The 15,562-nt window shown below is 55.1% G+C and overlaps 6 protein-coding genes across 6 annotated transcripts; 1 reads left to right on the forward strand and 5 right to left on the reverse strand.

Moving 5' to 3' along the window:
- Positions 1-874: 874 nt before the first annotated feature.
- PHYSODRAFT_305956 (hypothetical protein) lies at positions 875-3,508 on the reverse strand (the record flags this gene model as incomplete). The annotated part of the gene is made up of 4 exons (XM_009537586.1): positions 875-1,654; positions 1,681-1,859; positions 2,654-3,256; positions 3,367-3,508. 4 exons carry the CDS (start codon positions 3,506-3,508, stop codon positions 875-877), a joined length of 1,704 nt encoding a protein of 567 aa, XP_009535881.1.
- Positions 3,509-5,019: 1,511 nt separating this feature from the next.
- On the forward strand, positions 5,020-6,771 carry PHYSODRAFT_564954 (hypothetical protein; the record flags this gene model as incomplete). Its single annotated transcript, XM_009537587.1, has 2 exons — positions 5,020-6,319; positions 6,404-6,771. Exons 1-2 carry the CDS (start codon positions 5,050-5,052, stop codon positions 6,769-6,771), a joined length of 1,638 nt encoding a protein of 545 aa, XP_009535882.1. The 5' UTR covers positions 5,020-5,049.
- Positions 6,772-6,973: 202 nt separating this feature from the next.
- On the reverse strand, positions 6,974-12,391 carry PHYSODRAFT_525145 (hypothetical protein; the record flags this gene model as incomplete). Its single annotated transcript, XM_009537588.1, has 2 exons — positions 6,974-9,296; positions 9,336-12,391. The coding sequence occupies 2 exons, from the start codon at positions 12,389-12,391 to the stop codon at positions 6,974-6,976; spliced, it is 5,379 nt and encodes a 1,792-aa protein (XP_009535883.1).
- A 1,727-nt stretch (positions 12,392-14,118) lies between these two features.
- PHYSODRAFT_374804 (hypothetical protein) lies at positions 14,119-14,454 on the reverse strand (the record flags this gene model as incomplete). The annotated part of the gene is made up of 1 exon (XM_009537589.1): positions 14,119-14,454. A coding segment is annotated over one exon (336 nt), but the record flags the coding sequence as incomplete, so codon positions are not given.
- Positions 14,455-14,645: 191 nt separating this feature from the next.
- PHYSODRAFT_376266 (hypothetical protein) lies at positions 14,646-14,861 on the reverse strand (the record flags this gene model as incomplete). Its single annotated transcript, XM_009537590.1, has 1 exon — positions 14,646-14,861. A coding segment is annotated over one exon (216 nt), but the record flags the coding sequence as incomplete, so codon positions are not given.
- Positions 14,862-15,033: 172 nt separating this feature from the next.
- PHYSODRAFT_377886 (hypothetical protein) lies at positions 15,034-15,546 on the reverse strand (the record flags this gene model as incomplete). The annotated part of the gene is made up of 1 exon (XM_009537591.1): positions 15,034-15,546. A coding segment is annotated over one exon (513 nt), but the record flags the coding sequence as incomplete, so codon positions are not given.
- Positions 15,547-15,562: the final 16 nt, after the last annotated feature.

Consider the following 15,562-nt stretch of genomic DNA (forward strand, 5'->3'; position numbering starts at 1 on the left):
GACGAGATTCATCCACTGGTACGTCTCTTGCGTGTGCCGGTCGACGAACATGTCCATGGTGACGACGCGCTTTTCGCGCAAACACTACCGGGCGATGTTCTCGTAGCCAGGATGCTTGGACACGAGGTGGTTGAGCAGGTTGGTGTATCCGGCCCTCTTGGTCTGCTTGACGAAGTTGTTGCACACGTTGCACGTCCGACCCAGGGTGCTTGGTTCTCGAAACAACATGGCAACAACAGTCTTGGAGTCGAGTTTTGGGCCGAGAAGGGTGAATGCTGAGTTGGTGGCCATGTTGAAGGAGGGGTGAAAGCACGTGCTGCTGGTCTTGTTGTACGTGAGCCACCGGCAGGACGGGTTGGATCGGTCGGGACGGCCTTCGAGATGCGTTGGTCTTGGGGGTTCGTGACTTGCGCGTGCGAGTCGAGCGACGAAACCTTGCTTGAGGAGCGCGATGGGGTGTGTTCGATTCGTTTGCGGGCGTTTACAGGCAGTGGTGTCTAAAGGAAGCGTGGTGCAGTGGCGGTGAGGTCGGGGGAGATGGTTGCTTGCAGGGGGTCAATTCGAAAGTGAACGCTCAAACGACTCCGCTGTCTACCGTGCTTTCCCGTCTTGTGCGGCCTACCCGAAAGCTATTTATGCGTCTGCCAAGACTGTGACGACGACTTCAACTTGAAGATACACAATTAGATACGCATATTGCAATGTATTGAGGAGTATATTGAGATTGTTACAATATTGATTGAGTCGGCCGCCTCAACAACAATCCATAAACAATGGATATTGTCCGATCCCTGCCTGTCGTCTCCATTCTTCAGCAGAGCCACCAGGCGCGGAATTCCTCTCATCTTGACTTCATTACCATTACATGTAACCATCAGTCGTGGGATATCTCCAAATGTTGCGAGTGGCAACCCCTCGTCACTGCAGCTATAATAATCTTATTTTTATCATTCGTGGACAGATTCCAGAGTGCAGCAGACGCGATGGTTTTCTGCACCTCATTCCCATTTCGCGCTAATTCCATGAGCGGTGGAATCCCTCCAGTCGCAGCAATCATTTCCTTGTTACAATTCTCTGCGGCTAACTTCCAGAGCGCAGCAGCTGCTCTCTCTTTCTGCACGTCGGTCCCTGTCCCCAGCACAGCCACCATCGGAAGAATCCCTCCTGCCGCAGCGATCGTTCCTCTGTTTTGCACATTAGGAGTCAACACTCCACGAGCCCCACTCCATCTGCTGGCATTCCCGTCCTGCAATAAAGCTACCGACGGAGAAATCCCTCCAGCCGCAGCGATCTTCTCTTTGTTTCCGTTTTTCACGGACAAATTCCATAGTGCTGCTGATGCATTTGCCTTCTGCACGTCGTTCCCGTTTCGCACCAATGCCACTAGTGGTGGAATGCCTCCAGCCGCAGCGATCTTTTCCATACTTCCATCGTTCATAGACAAATTCCAGAGGGCAGTTAATGCACTCCCCTTCTGCGCATCGTTCCCATTCAGCAATAAAGCCACCAGCGGTGGAATTCCTCCAGTCGCAGTAATCCTTTCTCTGTTTCCCACGTTTGAAGCTAGCACTTCAAGAGCACCACTTGCCTTCTTCTTCTGGAGGTCGTTACCGCCCTGTATGGGGAGATACCTCCTGCCGCAGCGATCCGTTCGCTGTTTTGAGCGATTAGAGCTAGTACCTCAAGAGCACCACTTGCCTTCTCCTTCTGGAGGTCGTTACCGCCTTGTATCAATGCCACCAGGGGAGGAATACCCCCGGCTGCAGCGATTATCTCTCGATTCTGAGCGTTTAGAGCTAACACTTCAAGAACTCCAATAGCTTTTACTTTATGCCCGTCAATCCCGCTGTGAACCAAAGCTACCAATGGAGAAATATCTCCCGCCGCAGTGTTTAGAATATCTCAAGAGCTCCACTGGCCTTCTCTTTCTGCAGGTCATTCCCGTTGCGTAACAATCAGGGATGTTAAAAGAAAGCCCATCAAAAATGAGATTTTTTCTCAAGGATATAAGAAGATAAAAGAAGATTTTCGGGCTCTCAAATTACAGCGAGCATATGTGTGTATACCTACCTAACCCACGCCCCTACCACTTTGTCTACTTGCTTCGCCGTTGAAGCTGACGTTGCTACACTAACACTGTTGCCTTCACTTTGGATATAGATATACGACGCAGACAGAGTCGGCAGCATACCTGAAAATATAGCAGGCATTTTGTTGAATATATTGGACATGAAGGGATGACAAGGATGTAGTCGTCACTTTGTTGGAGTGACCTATGACTTCAAAATTCCGTGAATAGACGACAAATGAACTACTTCGAAGTATTATACCGTAGTTACTGCTCCTTTCTAGCCCGTTTTGGACCTTTCCCATCGTATCAACTAACAGCTTGAAAATTGGCTACAATATAAGAAAAAAGAAAAAAATCGGCCTCTGGCACCAATCTTCTTTTTCAATAAAAGAAGATATAAGAAAAATCAATAAAAGAAAGTTTACCATCCCTGGTAACAATGCTACCAGCGGTGGAATGCCTCCAGCCGCACCAATATTTTCTTTATTTGCATCATTCGTAGATAAGTTCAACAGAATAGCAACTGCCTTCTCTTTCTGCACATCGTTTCCAGATCGGGTCAGTGCCAGCAGCGGCGGATACCTCCTCCCGCAACAATCTTCTTAATGTCTTCATCAATGTTCGATAAATTCGATAGAGCTGTTGCTGCAATCTCTTTCTGCACATCGTTTCCATTCCCCAACAATCTCACCAGAGGCAGAACGCCTCCTGCTGCAGCAATTTTCGGTTTGTTTTCATCGTTTACAGACAACTTCGAGACTATAGTAGCGGCATTCTCTTTCTCCACGTCATTTCCGGTCTCCACCAACGCCAGCAGCAACGGAATGCCTCCCGCCACTGCAATCGTCATCTGGTTCTCGTTGTTGGAGGACAAATTCCGGAGAGCAGCAACTGCATTCTCTTTCTGCACGTCGTTACCGCTCCGCAATAACTCCACCAGTGGCGGGATTCCTTCCACAAACATCCTTATCTTGATTCTGTTGTTGAGGAATAACCTCGCGAGAGCCCGAGATGCTTTCTCCTTTTGCAGGTCGGTTCCGCTCTCTGCCAATCTTATCAGAGGGGGGATACCTCCACAACGGGCGATCTCTGCCTTGGCCTTGTCATTCTGAGCCACATTCCACAGCTCTTTCGCCGCCTGGGTTTTCTGCTCCTCGCTGCCGTCCCCCAACAACCTGATCACCTCTGAAAAGCCTCGTTGCTGCTTTTCGCTAACCCGCGAAGAGCTCGAGCAGCGTTCTCTCTCTCCGCGTAGGAGCCCGTTTGCATCAAGGCCACAAGCAGAGGGATCCCACCTGCATCGGCGATTAAAGCTCTGGCGACTTCGTCGCTACCAGCTAGAGATCCCAGCTTCCAAGCAGCCTTAGCCTTCTCGTGTGCACCCCCGTCGCGCAGCAACCCTATTTGTTGGATCACCGTAGCCTGCTTCTGCCCCATCGCGTTCTCGACGCGTGTGCAAGTTCCCAACTAAGCGTCTCCTCGAATCCAACACCACTCCCTGGATATCAGCCGTATCATATCGGGTCGATGGGTAAATAAAAACCATGACAGACGAGTCTCTCTGTGAATGAGGCTCACGCCGCCGGCCATTGTGAGCTTATCTCCAGCACAGGTAAAAGTTGCATGTTGCGAACACCAAACACCACTCTCCGTCAATGAGCTGCGAATTAGAGTATTCCTGCTGCAAGCTCAGCTTTCAGGGAGAATTAGGCGCTGGCGATCAGTATGTCCACTTGCAAGGTTCCCAGAGCACCAGTGGCGCTCTCTTTCTGCTCGCCGATGCCTCTCTTCACCAACCCCTCAACGCAAACCAGCACATGAACGTCCCTCGCCGCAGCGATCTGCGCTTTGCTCGCATCATCCTCTGCCAAGTTCCTCAATGCTAACGACAGCTTCTACGTCGCTGATTCGTCGTCAAAGTTACAAGTGGTAGAACAACTCCTGCCGCAGCGATTCCTCTCTGTTCGCGGTGTGTCAACAGAGCCACCACTGCTCTATCCTTGTGCTTGCGTCGCCGCTGCTCTCAGTTGGTGCAGAACAAATTCCATACTTATGCTGTCAGCCCCAATCTCTTTTTGCCATTGACACTCTCTTCAACGTCAGCGCAAAGGTGAACTGGACTCGGCTTGCACCATTGACGCTCAAAGCCCACATAGCGCTGCCACCGTCTAAAACAAATGTTGCCCACTCTGCACCAATTTCACCAGAGGCGATGCATTGCCTCCAACCGCGACGATCGGCTACGGTCGCCAGCCACACTAGCACAAACGTACTGCAAGAAAATGAATCGGCGGCTCGTAGCCAATCTCATCAAAGACGGAGAGCCTCACACCACACCGAGCGAGGTGCTTCCTGATGTCGTCGTTCAATGAGAGCTTGCTCAGAGCACCAGTGGCGTCTCTCTTCCTGCTTGTCGTCCCCAGTGGCTGGATGCCCCGATCCCTCCTGTGCCGATCGGCGTCCACGCATGGTAAACTCCCCCACAGCTCGAGCAGCTCTCTTCTCCTCCTGACTCTTGTAACGCTGCACCAACGCCACCAGCGGTGGCATCCCGCCTGCTTCGGCGAACAACACGCAGCTCCGGCAGCGACTGGCTTGGGCGCCCTTGAAGCCCTACCGCACGACAGACCCGTGCAGGTTTGTGAAGGATCGAGCCCACTTCCTGCCAAAGAAGCAGACTCGCACCTGGACGCTTGCAGTGCCGTGCTCCTTGGTCGGCCGTGTGGGTGTCCCTCAACGACTCCAGTGCCACAAGAACACTCTCTTGCGACGCAGCGATTGGTCGTCCGGTGTTCCGCCCTATCGCTACCTCTCCAGGCGCACAGAATCTCGAACCACCATACAATCCTCCAGTCCCACGTCAACTTAACCAAAGCACGACCGAAACCCCATCTTCAGGATCCGTTTTCCGCCGACAAGTCCTCAGTTCGAAAAGAGCCTCCAAGCAGCGACAAACACTCTTGTCTTCAAGGTGTCAGATGGCGCCCGTCGAGTGGCTCTCGTCTCCGTCCTCCTCGGGCTCGCCCGTGGTCGAGCCACCTCCTGCCACCTCTCAGCCACCTACTCCTGCGTCCCCCGCGCCTGTCACCCCCATCAGCTCCCCAGCCTCCCCGCTCTCCGTCGAGCCCATCCAGCAGCAACAACTGGACGCGGCCGAGAAGCTGCCGTCACCTGGCGGCCCCGACTCGATGGACTACAAGACCGTGACCTTCACGGCTCCTCCGCCGCCGCCCTTCAACCGCCGCGGCTCGCGCGAGACCAACCGCCCGCTGTTCTCGGAGCGCCAGCGCTTCACGCCCACGGCGGACAAGCTCGTGCTGGTCATGGTAGGGCTGCCGGCGCGCGGCAAGTCGTTCATCGCCAAGAAGCTCTGGAAGTTCTTCTGCTGGAAAGGATTGCGCTGTCAGGTGTTTAACGTGGGCCAGCTGAGACGCGCCAAGAGCGTGGGCGTGAAGCAGGACCACTCGTTCTTCGACCCGAACAACGCGCAGGCCCGTGAGGAGCGCGAGCGGCTGGCGGCCGAGTCGCTCAAGCAGGTGCAGCGCTGGTTCGTGGGCCAGGACGGAGAGAGGGGCGGCGACGTGGCCGTGTTCGACGCCACCAACACCACCAAGACGCGGCGCAAGATGCTGCGCGACACGTTCAGCGCCTTCGCCGAGGAGCACAAGACGAGCGTCCACGTCGTCTTCATCGAGAGCATCTGCACGAGCGAGGCCGTGATCAACGCCAACATCCGCCAGAAGGTCGAGAGCAGCCCGGACTACAGCAACATGCCCGAGGACGAGGCCTTCGCGGACCTCAAGCAGCGCCTCAAGAACTACGAGGCCGCCTACGAGGCGCTTGAGGACGCCGAGGACTGCAGCTACATCAAGCTCTTCGACATGCAGTCCAAGGTGCACGCCAAGGGGATCTATGGGCATGTGGCCAAGTCCATCCTGCCCTACATGATGAGCTTCCACATCGAGCACCGCCCCATCTGGCTCGTGCGCGCCGGACACTGCACCGAGGTGAAGAGGGACTTCCGCGCCATTATCAAGGACCCGTGTGTGGCGCCGCGCTCGGCCAGGCTGAGTCCGCTCGGAGTGGACTTTGCCTATCGTCTGGGGCACTTTGTCAAGCAGCGCACGGCCGTGTGGATGGAGAACGAAGGCATCATGCCAGAAGACAACCCGACCGAGTGCCTCGTCATGACGTCCACGCTGCCGCGCGCAGTGGAGACGGCGGATTTCCTCCCCTACGGCAAGCGGAGTACGTGTGGAGAGCTGTAACCTGGAGGTTGTACTGCTGGTGCTAGTTGATACTTATTTGTGTGTTTTGCGTATTGTTGTGCAGTGCAAATGGCGACGCTGAACCCGCTGGACAAGGGCGAGTGCTATGGTATGACGATGGACCAGATGAAGGAGCAGATGCCCGAGGCCTACGCAGCGTACGAGCAGGACCCGTGGCGCACGCGCTTCCCTGGCGGCGAGTCGTACCAGGACCTGATGATGCGTCTGGAGCCCGTCCTCATCGACATCGAGCAGCACACGGGCCCCGTGCTCGTTGTGTCGCACATCTCGACACTACAAGTGCTGTACTCGTACTTCCTGGGCGCGCCCATCGAAAGCAGCCCGGACCTGGAGATCCCCTTCCACTCGGTGCTCGAGCTCGTGCCGAGTCAGGACGGCTGGACCAAAACTGTATTTAACATGCGTGCCTAAGGCTAAGGTGCAGGGTGGCAGCATCCTGTCGCGCCGCGCCGTGCACGTCTGCTTATTTGCTTCGCTTCTCACGTATGAACCTTGGTGCATGTTGGTTGCACGAGGCCAAAGATGAACTCAACACGACAATAGTTCACCCACCTATTAGTGCTCACGTGTGCTATGCTACTTGATGTCCTGTTACAGGTTTGCATCGGCGCTCTCAAGTCCCGCGGAAGATATGGTACGAGTGTTCAAGTTCACGCGCAGGTACAAGTGGTCGGTCGCCGTCGCTCGGGTCGTCGACTTCGTCCAGGTGACCGGTCCCCTCCAGCACAACTTCGAAGTCGCGTCCGTGCTCCACCGTAAATCGGAATCGACTCTTGTAGCGTCGGCCATTTGCTCGTGGATGGAACTCAACGCGAACTTCCAGCGGCGCGTGGACGAGCGGGTGAGTCGTGGTCGCGTCTTCACTCAGCAGATCTCGCATCGAGTCGGTGGTCGGCAGATAACCCCCAGCAGATTTGAGGGTGGTGGTGGGTCCCTGGAGCTGGCCCGACAGTTTGGAGAACGTGAAGACGCCCGGTTCGTCCGTCAAGTGCGCGTGGTGCTGCCGCATTTCCTGCTGCTGAGCTCGCGAAATGGGTTTGGGTCTTGGAACGTGTTGTACAGCGAAGCGCGCAGGCACGACCGTGGGGTTTGCCAGCCGCAGCACGACGAACCGAGAGGCGGAAAGATGAACCCGACCAAAGAAGAAGACCGACGGCGATACCACGATGGCAGGTCGCAGCACCACAGCAGCGAGGCGAATTGTCTGCACCGAGCGCGTTGCAAACTTGACACGCAATTCGCCGTCGAACTGCGAGTGCAGAGGGAGCTGTTGCTGTTGAAGAAGCGCCTTCGACTTGGGCTTTGAAGATCCAACTGAAGCTGCGTCTGGCAGCGATGCTGAGGGTAAAAATCGCAAGTCGATCCGCACGGACATTCGCGGCGGCAGCATGAACATGTACGACTCTCCCTGCGCTGAGGATCGACGGTGTGCTGGTGGTAAATCTGCCATCGAGAGAGGATGTCGTGGCGCCAGCGAGTCGGCTTGAGCCACGGCAAACGGACCATCACATTCCAGTCGGAACGCCACCCTTGAAGCCAATCGGTTCACCAAGAAGAGCTCGCGTCGATGGAAGACGTGCTGAGCTGCCGCTGCAGACATCAGCGTGGACCACGTGGTGAACTTGATGTGATACGGCGCAATTTGCGGCGGCACGGGGGTCACTATCGCAGCTACACTGCTTCTCCTTGCCCCGTTCCTTCCTGAAAGAGGCGATGGCGGCGCTTGGACCTGCTGAAGTTGCTCCCTGGGCTTGTCGATGGATAATTCAGGCTCGATAAGGTCGGCTGACAGGAGTACGCGAAGACACTTCGGGCTGTAAGACGAAACTGAGATGCTGCCTGCTACTGGACCAGGCTTCCGAACTATCGCGTTGGCCATGCGCACAGCTGTAAACGCCTTCCCTGCTGCAACATGTGCGGCAGTGCTTGGACTGTTGTTACTTTGTCTAGCGGGACTGGAGGCGCCTTCTTGCCGAGGGTCAGCTTCTGAATGAGTGCTGCTCAGAGTCAAAGAGCTGCCGGTGCCATCTGAAGAATTAGCTTCCTCCGTGCTCATGTCGTACCAGTGAGCGTCTGCCAGCAGAAGAGCTCGTGGTGCACCCACTCCATCTTGTGGTGAGAGGAACGTCACTCGGAACGGAGTTGTGCTGAAGGGAGGCACCATCGCCACCTGAGGTTCCACAACGAACGGTAACTCAGCGGCACCGCTGTTGTGCTCGTCATACGGAGTAATCCGAAGCTGAAGCCGTGAGCCGAAGTCCACACGCAACGTCACGTTCACCAGTTGGTCCTCTCGTCCATTCTCCACCAGTTTCCACTTGAGACGAGCACGCTGCGGTCCGCGGTTCACCACGCGCAACGTCCTCGTAATGCTTGGAGATCGAACGCAGACCGCGCCAAACGTCAACGTCGGCTGCCGAAGCAGAACTTGGGGTCTTCCTTCAGGTACCGGCCTGCCCAAGTGTAGCCCTACGCAATTCTTGTCCAGAACGAGCGGAGTCCCGACGATCCCCACGTTGGCATGCAAGAACACAGGAGGAGCTCCAGTGGCGCGACTCACAACGTCGTCAACGTAAGTACCCGGCATGTTGTTGAAGCACGTGACACGAACGACAGCCTGCTCCCATGGTGGAATGTAAACTCTAGCGGGGGACAACTGGAAGGCGACTCCACGACCTTCACGCAGTATTTGTCGGTCTTCCACGTTCTCTGCGCATTGGCGGAGATACGCTCGCCCGTTGTCGGACTGGAATCGGTTCCGGTTGTCCTTGGCATCGGAAAGTCGCGGCTTGGTGGGGTCCTGCCCTGTTACGCTCGCTCGGTATGAACTGGTTCTGTTAGACAACAGAGACCGCGTGGTCTTGGACACTGTGAGCCTGCTTTTGTGTTTGCGGTGGCTTGGTGACGTTGAAGGGGAGCCCTGTATCAACTGCGAGCTGTCTTGACGTGACAAAGCCCCGGTACCCTTGTGTGACGAGCTGACCGGCGCTGCAGGAAACTTCTTCGCTTCGAGATCCACCAGCGCTTCAATACCGCTGAAGTTCCGTATCAGCAGCAACAACGTTCGTCTCTCACCAAGCGGCACGCTATCCCCGAATGCGAGCTTAGGGATACTGCTGAGTGGATTTGTCTCTGGCTCCAAATCGCAGTCCGACAGCGTGATGCCTCTTTCCAGAGCGATTTCCTTCGGGGACTTGGGGAGAGCGAGCTCAGACGCGTCACCACGCCGCGCTTTCTTCCCCAATGGGAGTTTCGGAGGCTGGACAAGTTCATACGACAGCACCAGCCCCTTGTGGTTGCTACTGACCTCGAAGCCCAACGGAGCCAGCAACCCACGGACACTGCATGCGAGTATGACCGTGAATCGCCCAACCTGCCGCGGTGTGTAGTTAATCGTGACCACAAGACGCTCTTTGGAGTGGATCGTGCCTTGCTTCGGCGAAAATGTGATACTGTACGCTCTGGATGCACCCTCGGGCTCCACAAACTTGAACGCAGCTTCGAGGTTGGAAACATTCACGAGTTCAATGGTTCGGCGGATCTTCACGCCCATGTACGTCGTCCCCAGCGGCAATCGGGTGGTTGAAAGGAAGACGTTAGGACATTGGATCTCAGCACGCGCCGATACAACTGCATGAGCCACGGACGAGTTGATCTCGAAGAATTTACGCTCTGGAGCTGCCTGGCAACTGAAATTGCCTCGGAATCTCTCAGGTAGAGACCCCGCCATGCAGGTAGCCGTCACAGTGAAGGTTTCGCCAGGTAAGAGCACGCCGTTCTCAGGTGCGAACGCGACAGTGGCTCGTGGCAGAATATCCCTCGAAGTGAATAGGCTCCGCTCCGTCTCGTTACCAGAACTCGAGGATATCGCGGAGTGTCGCGAAGTTACAGACTCCTTTGAGCTGGATCGGCGAAGCTTCGGGCCAGTCGACTGCAGTTGGTGTTGGGCTGCGGGGTCGCCACCTGAAGTCGATCCATCCAGGTGCAAGAATCGCCAGTTTGTCGGCACGTAACGTGACGGGTTTCGGATGGTTACAGTTGATTCAGCGCTTGCACCTACGAGAACCAGACCGAAGTCGACTTCAGGGGTAATAATCTCGATCTCAGCCCCGGCAACCTTGCCTTCCAGAAGCAGCCACCGCTCGAAACGCGGTGCACGAGGCGTCTTCGTGTCGTTCGGTGTTGTTATTCGGCACGGCACGCTGAGTGAAAATGAACCCGTCGATAGTGGGGTGAACGTGATTTCGACCCGCTGCTGACCAAGAGGTTCCAGCTCACCGGTATGTGGGGAGAGCGCCAACTCGAACGTAGGCGGTTTACCCTTTGTAGCAGCCATGGATGTAGATGATAAAGGCCCACCGCCAGCTGCCAAATGTCGCTGTTTTAACCTCGCAAGTTCCCAACTGAATGCTACCCGCGAGTTGCATTGGTTCTTCAGCAGCACCGTAGCTGTGTACTTCTGGTTTTGCAACAAAAGTTGCGCAGACTCACTTCCAACATTCCCAGGACTTTGCAAACCGTCGTCCTGCAGCGGAATCCATGAATCGTTGAGTGCCGGGATAATCGTAAAGCTGCCCAACCGCCCACGTCCGCGAAGTTGCATCGAAAACCCCGGCATTTCATCTCGTAGTTTTCTCGCTGCAGCTTTAGCTGCTGCCCGAGGACTAAGCGGTTGATTTTCACTTGCTTGGAATGCCGCCTTGAGGTGAGCCATCTGACCGGGACCGGGCATGCTACACGCTGGAATATCATTGATCATCAGCGTGGCTTGACATGCATAAGCACGTGCCCCAATGGGCAAGAACTCAATTCTGAATTCTTTTGACGATGATAGAGCGAATACGCCGCTCTCTGGGGAGATAGTAAACGGTGGAATCCATCCGGGAGGACTCGATAACGCCATTGACTTGTCCTTGACTTCACTTCCACTTGGTACTTCATCTAAAGGCATGATCTTCCAGGAATACTTGACATCTATCGGCGTGTCATTCGTGATCACGATAGATTGTCGAGCACGAGCATTTACCAGCACTTCATCACGGAAAAATAGTCGATCAAGAGGACCCATCTCGGTAATGGTGGTGTCGATGGGGGAGTCGTTGACTTGCGTGGCCGCAATATCCACTTGACAACCACGACCTACGAGTTGGAAGACTCGCACGAGGCAGTTGTCGCACACCATGACAAACCGTTCACGCTGTTCACCGATACCCGACGGTGTGTACACGAGGTCGAACTTCACGCTTTGGCCCTTATCCAGTTCAATGGCATTTGGTGTCATCTGGAATGGACCTACGTCCATTGCTTTCCCAAGTATGTAGTCGCCGCCCAGCATTTCCACAGCGGAACGAGTCGCCGAAATACCTCGAGTTGCTACATGCTGCTGCTCCAGTCGAGCCCACGCTGGCTCGCTCAACAGCCAAAATCTCGCCTTCCCTCCAACATTTTTACAGTTCAAAGTCGTCACTGAGCGTCCGCCCACCAGCGTATTCTGCGCTCGAATAACTAGTGGTAACGTCAACTCTGGGGGTTCTCTATGTGCCATCAATGGGACAATCATCTCTGCCGACCCAGCAGCACCGGGGGTACCGGTAGATCCAGGCATAATCGACTGATCTGTTTCGTACAGAACGGTGAAATGGTCCTTATAGTCGGCACGAGAGTCCGGGGAGAAGCGTAAGCGCACTTCCACATGCATCCCCGGCGCCACCATCCCGCTCTCCTCTGGGAAGGAAACGCTAGCCATAGAGAAGAAGATCGTGCCTGGAGGGAGGATCCGAGCCCGACGCGATAACTTTCCAGTGTTGCGGACATACACCACTTGCTCGTAGACACCGCCGATGTCGTAGTCCGTGAACATGATAGGAGGCTTGGGTATGATGTCGAAACATGGTTTCACGGATCCAGCTAGCTCGGTCGAGTCTTGATCCTGTTGGTCTGGTACAGCGTAGCGTGGGTTTCGAACGAAGTCGAGCTTCGTCTGCATTCGTTCGAGGATCGCCATGTTCTTCCGCTTCTCCACCGGATTCATGATCGACTTCGACGATTTGAGCTGCTGCTGCTCTAATAGATTCGTCGACAAAGGGGTTAGCGTTGTCGCGATCAGATCCGGTATGTTATCTCCGCTTTGGTTTAAGTTGGCCTTCAACGGCGATAGCTTGCCAGAACTTGCAGCTCGATGCTCCTCCTGTGCAAGCTTCACCCCTGCAATGTGATTCTTGTGCTGCGTCAGCGTCGCCTCCGTGCGTATACTGGCCGACATGGTGGAGTCGAGGTATCCGACGTGGTCTCCATTCTCTCCGCTCTCCTCCCCAGCAGCAGTTCGTCTCGACGGGGACGTCAATACCTTCTTCACATTTCCACTTCTCTCTCTTCTTCTCTGCTCGTACTCCGCCACCAGCGTCTTCGCATGCAACAAAGAGCCCGCGAACTCGCCAAAGTCTGCGCCAGCATCCGTCGCGGCTCGCAGCTCCTGGTCGTCTAGACGCAGATGCGTCGGCCCCACGGGGATCTGCGCCTTGATCACCAGTCCCTTCTCGCTCAGCTGCTCTGCGATGCGAGTATCTGCCTCTGCTGCCTCCTTTTGTCGCTCCTCCATGAGCCGGAGCAGCGCCCTCGCTCTCTCGTGCTTGAGCTGCAGCTCTTGTGCAATGGCGTCCTTGCGCTCCTGAGCGAGAGCCTCGAATGGACTCGGCTCCAACTGCAACTGCACAGGCTCCCGAGTCGACAAGGTTTCTATATCACCGCTGTCTCCTTGCTGTTGGGCATCCTGTTGAGGCGACTCCTGCTTGGTCAGTTGCTCCGCCTGGGTATCACTTGACCCCTCGTCCTCCGCAGCTTCTTCAGTGTTGTTGGCAGCCTCGGGCACTTCAGTTGCTGCTGCTGGGTCGGCGTAGAACGCGTGGAAGGCGCGGCGGATCACGTGCGCGACAGCTCCGACAGCGACGACGTCCATCTCGTCCTGCTCCTGCTGCTGCTTGAGTCTGGCGGCCTCCTGCTCGGCCTCTTGCTGAGCTTTCAATGCGGCGGCGGCAGCGGCTTCTCGCTCTAGAGCTTCAGCAGCTAGAGCAGCCTCTACAGCAGCTACAGCCGCCGCGGCGCTATCGGCCGCCTTCTTCGCTGCTGCGGGCATCTAGATGGATACACAACAATTGTCTTGATTGCGTCCCTTCAAGATCCGCGCTAAATACGGGATGTCTGTTGATACAAGCACGTAAGTACGGGAACTATTGAGCAACATCAAAAGACCCAAAATCCCGCCAATCAGCATTAAACCCATTTTCCATTATACCACCTCTCACTGCAGACCCAAGTGCGCACTATTGCAATGTTGCATCAAGCTCCGCCTCTGCACCTGCAGGTCCCAACCTTAGGTTAGCTGTCTGTAGACGAGTCTCCGCGAGAAACGGGCGAGCTCCTGGCTTCACTCCTGCCGCCCACTCCTCCGCAGGACGGATCTGGCCCTATCCAATAGACGTCGGGCTGTGCTGAATCCTGTGCGTGGGTTCGAGGAGACGCCTACCGTATTTCGCATGTAGAAAGCTGCACATGATGTTCACAACAGAAAACATACCTTTAAAAAACGATGTGCATCACAATATGTATTGTAGAATAAAGCTACACCACAGCTTCGTCAAGAATGACATTGCGGTCGAAGTCTTGAGTTTGGTCGACCGCCTTGGCCACTGGCACTACTAGCGATAGGTTCTGCAGCTCTGCCACCAGCGACGCGGCGGCGAGGCACTCCTCGTAGAGGTGTAAGTCGCATTTCTTGTATCCATTCGCGATGGTGTCGGAGCTCAGGCTCTCCCAACTAGCGCGAATCCAATGGCACATCCCGGCGCGGCCTGGTGGAGTCAGCTTAAACTTGGCTTCCGCGTCGCTCGGCTGCATCAGTTGCCGCTGGATGTCCTCGAGCCAAAACCTGCGCAGCCAAGTCTTGAACGGATGATTCCATGCTACGTCTGCCGGCTGGCAAACAGACGTAGCATGGGGAGTCACCTTCAGCAGCACCACCCTAATAGATGCAGCGTAAGCCAGCACTTCAGCGGTCCAGTGGCCGCTGGAGTCATCCCAGAGGAGCAGCACGGGCTCTGCATGCGACGTGCGGTGACCAAAGTGAAAATGTAGGAACCTTAGCGAAAGATCACTTTTCCATCAGCCTAAAAAGAAAAACAATAATAATAAAAAGAAAATGAGATAAATCCTTTTGAGCAAGTAAAAAAAAGAAGCGTACCTTTGCCGTTGGCGTAAATCTGCAAACCGGTTTCAGCTTTCAGCTTCCTGATCTCTGGCCACGTTCGCGTGCCAAAGCCACATCGTTTTTCGTTGTTCTCCTTGACAATGGCTGGGTTTTTCGATGGCTTCATCTTGAAGACTACGAAGGGGGTATAACGTACCCCGCTTGAATCCCCCAGTAGCATCACGGTCGCACGCTCCTTTGAAGAGCCGGCACATCTCACCCACACAGTTTTGGCGCCGCGAGCATGCACTGTTTTCTTGGTAGGCAGATACTAAAAAAATGCAGCTAGAGAACATAAGTTAAAATATACATTCGCAGTTAGAATAAATAAAAAACAAACCTGTCTGATCTGCATTGTAGATTCGCGTAATACCCAGCTGCCGAGCCATTTTCTCGACTTCTGTTGCAAACTCCGCTTTAACCTTGGCAATATCCTCGGGGCTGATTTGGCTTTGACGAGTTGGAACTCGCATGCTCATGCGATGGCGGCCTCGGAATCCTTGAATCCATTTGTCAGACGATCGGAAGTTCCTGATGCCCGCTTCAGCTGCAACCCGCTGTGCTTGTAGGGCCAGCATGCGCGGCGGTACTGGCACACCTTCCTGGCGCAAACTGTTCACCCAGAATACCACTTCTAGTTCTACCTCTGGTGGGAGGATCGTCCCAACTCCTAAGCTTCGCACCTTTAAATGTTTACCTTTGCTATTTTTCATAGCAGCCTCAAGCTTTGCCGATTCACGCCGCCAATGCTGGATCATCGTGCGCTTCGAGTTATAGAACTCGGGGGCCAGATCGTGCCAGAAATGGGCGATTGTATGTTTCATCTTGGGCTGAGGCGCATTTGCCCAGAAGGACAACACCTCGAGTTTCTTTGCGACGCTGACACTCTTCTTGATGTGCTTGGGCTGATAGCGGCCTTTGCCATTTAGGCGTGGCCTGCCGACTGGCCGTGGCTTGGTG

The sequence above is a fragment of the Phytophthora sojae genome, assembly GCF_000149755.1.
Source record: "Phytophthora sojae unplaced genomic scaffold PHYSOscaffold_10, whole genome shotgun sequence".
NCBI classification, from domain to species: domain Eukaryota; phylum Oomycota; class Peronosporomycetes; order Peronosporales; family Peronosporaceae; genus Phytophthora; species Phytophthora sojae.